The sequence below is a fragment of the Mercenaria mercenaria genome, chromosome 4, assembly GCF_021730395.1.
Source record: "Mercenaria mercenaria strain notata chromosome 4, MADL_Memer_1, whole genome shotgun sequence".
NCBI classification, from domain to species: domain Eukaryota; kingdom Metazoa; phylum Mollusca; class Bivalvia; order Venerida; family Veneridae; genus Mercenaria; species Mercenaria mercenaria.
In genome coordinates this window covers 30,901,570-30,912,822 of record NC_069364.1, presented here as the reverse complement: position 1 = coordinate 30,912,822, position 11,253 = coordinate 30,901,570, and the positions used below count along the sequence as shown (strand labels likewise).

The window sequence follows — 11,253 nt, the reverse complement described above, 5'->3', positions numbered from 1 at the left end:
ACTGCCATCATTAACCATAGCAACCAGGAATGATGTATGCTCAAGTCTGCAATGATCCTAACATGTAGTAATTAATGGTTTGTGACATTACAATTTTCTCCTAACAAGGTTTTCCAGCCAACAATTTAGGAAATAGACCCTCGGGTCAGAGACAAGAAAGCTTAAGAAAGCTTGTTGTAACATTTTCTGATGTTAGTGATATTATTTGTGTTTCTGTAATGTCCTAAAGCATTGTATTTGATCTCTATGTGAGCAGAACCTTGGTCAGTTTTTGAACTCATTGTGACCTCTCTTCATCTCTCTTTTTGAAGTCATTGTGAGCTATCTTGATCTCTCTTTTTGAACTCATTGTGAGCTATCTTGATCTCTCTTTTTGTACTCATGGTGAGTTCTCTTGATCTTTCTTTTTGAAATCATTGTGAGTTCTCTTCGTCTCTCTTTTTGAACGCATTGTGAGCTCTCTTCATCTCTCTTTTTGAACTCATTGTGAGCTCTCTTCATCTCTCTTTTTGAACTCATTGTGAGCTCTTCATCTCTCTGTTTGAACTCATTGTGAGTTCTCTTCATCTCTCTTTTGAACTCATTGTGAGTTTTCTTCATCTCTCTTTTTGAACTCATTTTGAACTCTCTGGACTAATTGAGAGTTCACTTGGCCTCTCGTTTTGAATGCATTGTCTCAGCTTTCTTGGTCACTGTTTTTGAACGCAACTGTGATCTCTTTTGATCACTCTTTTTTGAACTCACTATTATTTCTCTTGATCTTTCATCATTGCAAGTTGTCTTCATGGGTTCTGTTTGAATCTGTCGTTTGGACTTGTTCTTTTTTTAAAAGAAATTGTTATGAGTTCTGTTTATCCCAATTTTGAACTCATGTGAGCTCACTTGATCACTCTGTGTCTCCTGTATAGATGTCTGTCCATCCGTCCTTGCATTCATTGTGTTCACTGCAAATGTTTTGAACTGCTAAGAAGATTTTCATAAAACTAGCACCAATTGTTATAATCTTATCATATGACAGCAAGCAGAGCGCATGATCCTTGCCACTAGGGCCAAGTCACACTTAAATAGCTTAACTTTATGTCAGCTGCACATAATCTAAGCCACTTTGAAGATTATCATTTCTTTAACCTATTTCGTTACTGGAAACTCAGTTGATTCTGCCTTTGCAATATGTGTAGATCTCGATCAGCATGCACATCATGGACGAGTTCATTACAGAAATTTAGCATGGTAATGGTTGAACTATTTCGTTACTGGAAACTTGGTTGGCTCAAACTGACGGCAGCTTGAACAGATTTCAACAGCCCCACGAGTTCTAAATTTCCACAGCCCCGCGAGTTCAGTTGGACTGTATATGTATATACAGTCGAGTCCACTTAATACGAACTCGCTTGATACGAATTATCGGATTAAATGAACAAAGTCCGAATTCCCCGTCCGAGTCCTTCTATGTTCTTTGTCAAATTATTTCGGTTATAGGGAACTCGCTTCATACGAATAATCGGTAGATACGAACACATTTTGAAGTCCCAGTAAGCTTAAATATAATACTTTTCCATCTTTTGATACAAATTAATTTTAGAAGTCGGGGCTGTTATAAAATGTGTTGAAAATAATAACATGGTCAGCCTTGTGCCGCGTGGTAATTGGACAATGGAGTAGTTCACACTTTTTCACAAACAAACACTCGGTCCTTTGTGCATCATGTCAATATAAAACAATTTAATCAGTTGACAGGTCATGATTTAAAGAGGTGTAAATATTTTTAAACACATTATTGACGTTCTAGTGTCGATAGAGGTAGGCTGTGTCTTACAAAATATACAAACTTTTATCCCTCTTAGAATGATTGTTATATAGTACAAGCTTCAATGTTGACGTTGGATATAATTTGGCGCTCTTAGACATCGACCACACATTAAAATTTAAATTAATACAGTTTTACCTGTTTAAATATGTTTGTTTTACCTGTTTAAGTATGACTTTTGTTGAGTAATTTCAATGTTACCTGAATAAATTAACTTAATCAGTTTAAAACTATTAACTACTTTCATATATTGGAATATATTCACCGATGAACCGGTGATACTGCCCAACTTGCTCAGACCAATTATCCGGGGAGTCATACATTTATTAAAACGAATTTCATTTGATACGAACATATTTCTGAGGTCGGATGAGTTCGTATAAAGCGAGTTTGACTGTATTTGTAAGAATTTTCATCAGCATTGTTATAGAGTCCATTATGGTAATAACAGACACCTGAAATGCAATTATGCTCTAAGAGTTCAAAGAACATTCATTACCTTGATCCCCCCCCCCCCCCCACCCCCCTCCGTCACAGTGGAAATTAATTTTGTTCTCTGATCAGTGCCCTAATCACCTATCAACCTAAGTACAAATCATTTTGCACTGACTTAATGACCAGTCACACATGCCCTACCCACTATTGCCCATTTCCACTTATTGTTGTACATCAAATATTAATGATTATGGTACATACACTATGGAAAATCATATCAAGATATTTTTTTCGTGGAAAAATTTGTCATAATATTGTGAACCCGATTTTGTCAGTTATATTGTAAGGATTCTTTAGTAGTGGTGCCATTTTGTACATCAAGTGTAATTATGTAGTCACATTTAGCTAAGGGCTTAATTTGCCTGGAGTTGTTGAGAAATTACAGAATATTGTCTCCAGTTACCAGACATTATCATATTTTTGTCCAAGACATAATTGGATATCAGTTAATAATTATCTGTTTTAAAAACATAGTTTTTTTTTGGCTTGTGGGTGTTGAATTAATTGGTAGGAGTGGAATATTAATTTTTGTTAATCAGAACTGGACTGTTAATGATGATTAAAGCACTCAGAAATTTATATATAACAGTATAACAGAAGGGAGATGATTTGACAGTATAAAAGAAGGGAGATAATTTGACAGTATAACAGAAGGGAGATGATTTGACAGTATAAAAGAAGGGAGATAATTTGACAGTGTAACAGAAGGGAGATGATTTGACAGTATAAAAGAAGGGAGATAATTTGACAGTGTAACAGAAGGGAGATTATTTGACAGTATAAAAGAAGGGAGATAATTTGACAGTATAAAAGAAGGAATATAATTTGACAGTGTAACAGAAGGGAGATTATTTGACAGTATAAAAGAAGGGAGATAATTTGACAGTATAAAAGAAGGAATATAATTTGACAGTGTAACAGAAGGGAGATTATTTGACAGTATAAAAGAAGGAATATAATTTGACAGTGTAACAGAAGGGAGATTATTTGACAGTATAAAAGAAGGGAGATAATTTGACAGTATAAAAGAAGGAAGATAATTTGACAGTGTAACAGGACGGAGATAATTTGAGAGTATAACAGAAGGGAGATAATTTAACAATAAAATGGAAGGGAGTTAATTTGAAATACCTGCTTTATTACGTTCCTTTAGTGGTGGGTAGTCTAAGCTTTATTTTCTACAATAAATTATTTAAAAAAAAGAACAGCAAACACCTTACTCTCAGAAACAGTTTCGTTTCATGTCTTTACTGATACTGATTTTATTGGGGTCAGTTTTACTATTTTCTCTAACATAGAATTACAGAAATAAGCTGTTTTCTACTAAATTTGAAACACTATCGGGTTAACGTTCAGAGAATACCTTGTAATTTTAATTTAGATATTTTTCATTAATTAAAATTTTTTTTTTTTTTGAGTTCCAAGAAATAAAAAAAATGTCTGCTTTGTTTGTCATGTTTGACGTAAAGTAACTTGTGACTGAATACTATTGATATAGCACCAGGTGTTACAAAAGAAGATGAATACAGTATCTAGTGAAAGAAATTGATCATTATGAATGACTATAATATTATATAGAACTGAGGTGAAATTTGCAACGATGAATAGAATATTTAAAAAGTCAAGATCCATCTCGCCGTCATTTGAAATACCTAAAATCTGCTTGCCGCGGCAGTCTGAGTGTATTGACGATGGTTACGATTTAGATGTTAGTAAAACTTTGAAAGTACCGAACGAATCCAGGGTACGTTCTTCCAGCTTTGACTCAAGCTCATTAAGACAGGATTCGTTAACGAAGGAATTACTACATGTTCCAACCAAGCAGGGTCGTAGATGTCAGTCGTTCGACTCTGCATGTACACTTCAGATGAGTCCCGCTACTTCTGACGAGAGCATTTCAGATGTTTCGCTAAGTAACTGGAGTTTGAAAGTTCCGAAGTACCAAGGGAGACGATCCTCTTTAGACATTCCAAAATTATGCATACACTGTATGCATATGGAAGCAAAGGCGCAGGAGAGTGTGGAACGGGAAGAGGCACTGAAGATTTATCAACCGGCATCTGTAGGTGACGAGGACAGTGATGGTTTCTCGTTTACATCAAGTACAAGTTACACGTCAACAACGCAAGACTCTTTGTCAGACCCATCAGGATTTTATTATCTTAATGACTCAGAAGATGAAGGTAATGAATCAGATTGCGAGGACAGTTTTGATTCGCCTGATTGTAAAGTTACCCATAATACCACTCAGTGTGAAACATTTCCGAATGTTTTTCACAGCAACGATAGCAGTATTAATCCAGAGAAAAGGAGCATCCTGGATTTTCTCAATGGACATAATCTACCACACATTGATAGTAAAGATGAAGAAGATCTTGATGATTTAGTTGATGATATAACTGATGAAGATGATGACAATGATGATGATGAGGATTATATAAATGCTGTTACATTAACTGTTCCTAATATAAAACAACAACGTTCATCTTCAATGGATGCTTGTTTTATGAAAGATTTAGGGACATCTCCAGGATCAAAACAAGTGCAAAGACAAAAGTCATTTGACAATGGCGATATGTTAGATGTTCCAATGCAGACTCGTTCTAGTTCTGTGGATGTTAATTTGCCGACTGAACAAGAGTCATGCTATGTAGCTATACCACATTCGGATTCAAGGTAGGTTTTTATGCTTTTGTATGTATTTTTTTTTCTAATTGGCTCAAGAAAAAAGTACCTTATATTTCAGGATTGTTGCATATTCTGTTACACAGTGCAACAGAAAACACTCAAACTTGAATGATTTGGGCACCCAGGTTCATTTGAGTAAATGACGCGTCCCTCAGCAGTTTTCCTTTATACTTTCTGTTTGTATGACTCTAAGCTCTGTATAACTCTAGTAAAACCATAATCTATGATGTCACGGGAGTGAAATAAAGCCGTTACATAATAATAATAATAATAATAACTTTATTTATAGAGGAAGGCACAGTTGGGGCTTACCCAATCTTCCCTGTGGTCCTCTTGACATGATTTTGGAATTTCACTGGTATAATAAAACTTTGATGTTGACATCATTTTAAATATTATAAAGAGATGTTGGTCGATATGACTGTGGTTATAATATATAAAGAAAGAAGAAATTTTAATATTTCATCAAAAAAAGCTAACATGTGATAAGAAGAATACTATTAATGTGTCTTTTTCACATTGAATATATTAAAACTCGTTGCATAAAATTGTTAAAATGCTCAGCAGAGCCTCACGATTAATTTTTAGCTCGACTATTCATAGAATAGTGAGCTATTGCACTCGCCCATGCGTCGGCATCGGCGTCGGCGTCTGCGTCCGCGTCCGCGTCCCGATTTTGGTTAAGGTTTTGTATGTAAGCTGGTATCTCAGTAACCACTTGTGGGAATGGATTGAAACTTCACACACTTATTGACTGTGACAAACTGACTTACATTGCACAGGTTCCATAACTCTATTTTGCTTTTTTACAAAATTATGCCCCTTTTTCGACTTAGAAATTTTTGGTTAAGGTTTTGTATGTAAGCTGGTAACTCAGTAACCACTTGTGGGAATGGATTGAAACTTCACACACTTATTCACTGTGATGAACTGATCTACATTGCACAGGTTCCATAACTCTATTTTGCTTTTTTACAAAATTATGCCCCTTTTTCGACTTAGAAATTTTTGGTTAAGGTTTTGTATGTAAGCTGGTATCTCAGTAGTTACTGATGGGAATGGATTGAAACTTCACATACTTGTTCACTATCATGATTTGACATGCACTAAGCAAGTCCCATAACTCTACTCTCTTTTTTTTCAAAATTATGCCCCTTTTTCGACTTAGCAGTTTTTGGTTAAATTTTTGTATGTAATCTGATATCTCAGTATCCACTAATTGGAATGGATTGAAACTTCACACACTTGTTCACTGTCATGATCTAACATGCAGTGTGAAGGTCCCATAACTCTACTTGGCATTTTTACAAAGTTATGCCCCTTTGACTTAGCACTTTTTTGTTAAGTTTTTGTATGTAAGCTGGTATCTCAGTATCCACAAATTGGAAAGGATTGAAACTTCACACACTTGTTCACTGTCATGATATGACATGCAGTACAGAGGTTCAATACCTCTACTTTGCATTTTACAAAATTATGCCCCTTTTTCAACTTGTATTCATTCAATTGACAAGGCTGTTGAATAGTCGAGCGTTGCTGTCCTCCGACAGCTCTTGTTTTTATTCAACTTTAATAAATTTGGTATGAAAATCACTCATGCAATATTCTCTATTTATTTTACAAGTCCCTTTGCAATTTCAATCAAACTGTGTTTTACTATATGCATAAATATTTATTTACGTTCTGAATTTTCTCAGTCCAGATAGAATTACAAACAGTGGGACAATAAATATGATGTCTGTTGTTAATTCGTGTAATTAAACTTGGGATTTAGTTGCAATACCATTTTGTCCTTAGAATTTATTTCAGTTTGTGCCCACACATTGCCCTAGTTATTGTATTTGAACTGAAATCCTCCCAGAACTGTCTGATACTGTGATTAATGACTCTTTTCAAGTACTTAAATGCCCCTAGAGTGGGAAAATTCCGTCATTGTTGGTTTTTCAGTTTTAATGTGGTTATCCTTGTTCATGAATTATAACTCTAAGTCTTGTTTTATTCAGAATTATGGTTTTACAGTCCACAAAGGTGGAAACGGAAATCTTAGTTATAAACATAATCCTGGGGGAAATGTTGCCACTTCTTTAATTCATATCTCCATGATGAACACCTATTATGTTTGATGCTTACAGGGAAAAGACTGCTGTGTCTTGTATTTGACTCTTGTGACAAACAATGTCTTAATGACAGACTGAAATGATGGTTTCTCCTAGTTGATAAGTGATTTATATTTTAAATTGATGAATTCCTTTGGAAATATATCTTCTAACATATTTTGTATATCATGTTGATCGCTTCCAATGATAATTTATATCTCATGATCATGGTGTTCTGTCATAGCCATTGTTGTCTCACTCTTGCATCCTTTTAGATTGTACAGTTGAAATTGTGGTAATATATGATGCGAAAATGTGAAGACGTGATGTGATTGCTTGATAATACGATGTGAAAACGCGAAAGCAGACTGACGTACTAAATGGCAAAAGTACACATGTATGCACTATTTCCCATTGTCACGTATTAGTTTTGTGCATATAGGTCGAGGAGCGATGTTGCCTTTATATGATGCAATAATGCAAAATTGCAATGTTGCTGTCACACCTTAATTGCATTGTGTTTTCACATTTTTGCCATGTAATATCATGCAGTATAGCATCTTATGATTGCATCTTCACGTCTTATTACCAGTCTGTCATTCTTGTAAGAAATCTACAGGGTGAATGGATGAAACAATATTAGCCCTTAACAGAATACCATACATAACAGTGTCTCTTTAGCAAATGGAAAGGTGGTATGTGTGCCTCATAATTGTGTCTCTTTTTAACAGATGGAAAGGTGTTCTGTGTCCCCTAACAATGTCTCTTTAGCAAATGGAAAGGTGTTCTATGTCCCATAACAATGTCTCTTTAGCAAATGGAAAGGTGTTCTGTGTCCCATAACAATGTCTCTTTAGCAAATGGAAAGGCGTTCTATGTCCCATAACAATGTCTCTTTTGTATCTCATAATAGTGTCTCTTAAATTTTATAGCAAATGGAAAGGTGGTTCGTGTGTCTCATAATTGTGTCTCTTTAGCGAATGGAAATGTGTTCATAATTGTGTCTCTTTAGCGAATGGAAATGTGTTCATAATTGTGTCTCTTTAGCGAATGGAAATGTGTTCATAACTGTGTCTCTTTTGCGAATGGAAATGTGTTCATAACTGTGTCTCTTTTGCGAATGGAAATGTGTTTATAACTGTGTCTCTTTAGCGAATGGAAATGTGTTCATAACTGTGTCTCTTTTGCGAATGGAAATGTGTTCATAACTGTGTCTCTTTTGCGAATGGAAATGTGTTTATAACTGTGTCTCTTTAGCAAATGGTTAGCAAATGGAAATGTGTTTATAATTGTGTCTCTTTAGCAAATGGAAAGGTGGTCTTTGTCTCATAATTGAGTCTCTTTAGAAAGGTTGATTAGACTAAGTGCACTTTGTTATTTTTTCTCTATTAATTATCACTGCAAAAATATTTTTAATCTATTTAGTAATGAAAATTAAAGTTTCTACTTAAATACTGAATTATTAATGATGTAAAAAGGTACTTCTTTGATATTTATGATCCGATTGTCTCCATGTTTCAGAAGTTTAAGTGGCTTTTGATTGAAAATGCCAGGAGCAGTAAGATTAAATAAATGAAAATAGTTATGCAAATATTGTCAAGGAGACCCAAATGTTTATTGTATTCTTAAAAAAAAAAAACACCATTGGAAATAGATTGACAGTGATACTGAAATTGTTCAGGAGTGCCTTCTTGGAACAAACACGCAATAAAAGAGGAGGTTTGCAATAAAGTGGACAATTTTGTCTCTGCAATATGAGAGAGCTGTTCAGAATTGCATTTTATATGTGTCTGATTGAGTGATACGAACTTGTTATTTAAACAAAGGTTGATTTTTTTTGGCTTGTCTGAGTTTCTGTAGAAACTTTTAATTCTTGTCCTGTTTTATTGAATTTCAGTTAAGTTTTTAAATGCTTTTACTTTGTATTTTTTTAGTCACCTGCCATAATATTATTATCAATTAAGTCATATTTAAAAAAAGGGAGGTAATTCAGTTTACTGAGTATTTTATCTCAAGGTGTCAAAATGGACAAAATACTACTTAGTTAAAAGGTCATGGCTGACTGACACTTATCTGATAATGGGGCACATTAGTCAGTTACTTCCCCTGATTATATCCAAGAAGTAAATTGGTCCTTCCTCTGTTTTTATCGTTGACTTCTTTGTAATTTTCAAAAGCAATATCTATACTAAATTTCACTGGTTTTCTTTTAGTGGCTGTCTGCTAAATTTAGGTTCGATTAATCTTTTTTTTTTTAAAAACTTACACATAAAAAGCATATTTATTTTGACCAACCGCAACATTTTGAACAAAGGTTTTAACGAAAAAGTCAGAATCAAACTGAAAGGGATCAATGTTATATTTGGTTATCCTTGCACTTTATCATACAACTTTTCAAGGGAAGTAACAAGCTTATGTTCCTCATTATGTAGTCTGTACGCGAATAATAAAAATATTAAGATTTCAGCACATGCACCAAGGGGCCTCCATGGTCAAGTGGTTCAGGTCGCTGACTTCGAATCACTTGCCCCTAATCAGTGTGGATTCCTGAGCCTCACTCAGGGCATTGAAATCTTCATGTGAGGAAGCCATCGAGCTGGCTTACAGAATGTGTTTGGATCTATATAAATACAGGAGCCACCTGTGCTGAAATAATGCATAGAGGGGCTGCCTTGGGGTTTAAGGTAGAAACCGTCTTCATATGAATTATAATTATGTCAGTGTGACATTAAACCCAACAAAAACCAATGCATATACCTTAATGTCATTGTGAACAGAAAGGATATTTGTAATAATAGTACTTTGTAAATTTTATAAGTGTTTGCTTTACAGAAATCAATGTGTATATATATACTTATATATATATATATATATGTATATTTAGACTAGTTATCAGTTAACCCTTATCATGCTGGACATGACTGATTCTGCCTTTGCGACCAGTGTAGATCATAATCAGCCTGCACATCCATGCAGTCTGATCATGACCTGCAGTGGTCGCCATTCAGTCAGTATCTTTCGCTAAGCACCCTTTTTAACAGTTAATAGTACTATCTAGATTGAAAGATGGCTTTAGATTTAGATTTTACTAGTACATTTTGAACGCTCATTGCTAAAAATCTGTATGAGCAAGTGGAACGGCCTTTTTGCCAAGTTAGTTTGTTGTCTCCTGGTATTCAGCCTGAAATGTCATCATTCCGTGGTACAGTCATTTATCTGTGCCTGAACATTTGCAGTTATTATCTGTTATTTTATGCAACTTCATGTTTCCCAGAATTTGTAAATTGCATTATTTTGAATATAATCCTGAGTAATGTTACAGATACAGGGCAGTGTCACAAATTCCAAGAGTGATAAACAGAAATCCTGCTAAGAAAACACTTGTCATTGGAAAGAATCTTCAATCCTGGCTTACAGTGTCACTGTTTCAAGGGGGATAACTAGGACTTCATATGTAGAAAGTGTCTGGGATATTGCAGATTCCTGTTAATTTCAAAGATTCAGGGGAGAGAACTAGGAATCTTACAAAAGATATACTGGTAGAAAAAATCTGGGATATCTAAATTCTGGGTAATATTTCAGATTCAAGGAAGATAACTATAAATCTTGATAAACATATACTGGTAACAAAGAATTTGGAATATCTAAATTCTTTGTAAGCATTCAGGTTCAGGGGAGAAAACTAGGAATCTTTTTTTAAAATGTATTAACTGGTAACAAAGACTCTTGGATATCAGATACTGGGAAATGATGAAGAGTCAGGGGAGAGAACTGGAAATCTTAGAAAGGAGTAAGGGTAGAGAGAATCTTGGACATCTAAATTCTGGGTAATGTTGCAGATTCAGGGGAGATAACTAGACATGTTGTTAAGCATATAGTAGCTACAGAAAGAATCTGGGATATTTAAAATCTGGGTAAATACAGATTCAGGGGAGAGAAGAATGAATCTTGTTAACTATGTACTGGTAAGAATTATGGGTAGAAAGAATCTGAGATATCTTAATTCTGGACAGTATTATACACTTACTGGAGAAAGCCAAAAAATTTGTAGCGCTAGCCTTAGAGTGGACTAGAAAAAAGCCCTGTTAACCCACCCGCAAAATCAGTACATTTGATGTATATAAGAAGTATAAATAAAGCTCCCCTCTGGAGTACCAAGTTAGCGTC

At 34.7% G+C, this 11,253-nt stretch overlaps 1 protein-coding gene across 1 annotated transcript in view; it reads left to right on the top strand.

Moving 5' to 3' along the window:
• The first annotated feature begins 3,856 nt into the window (after window positions 1-3,856).
• LOC123551381 (diacylglycerol kinase zeta-like) overlaps window positions 3,857-11,253 on the top strand; it is a 183,638-nt gene continuing 176,241 nt past the window's right edge. Inside the window, exon 1 of the mRNA XM_053542118.1 lies at window positions 3,857-4,978. Coding sequence (XP_053398093.1) covers window positions 3,861-4,978 — 1,118 coding nt within the window. The 5' untranslated portion in view covers window positions 3,857-3,860. The remainder of the gene's footprint in view (window positions 4,979-11,253) is intronic.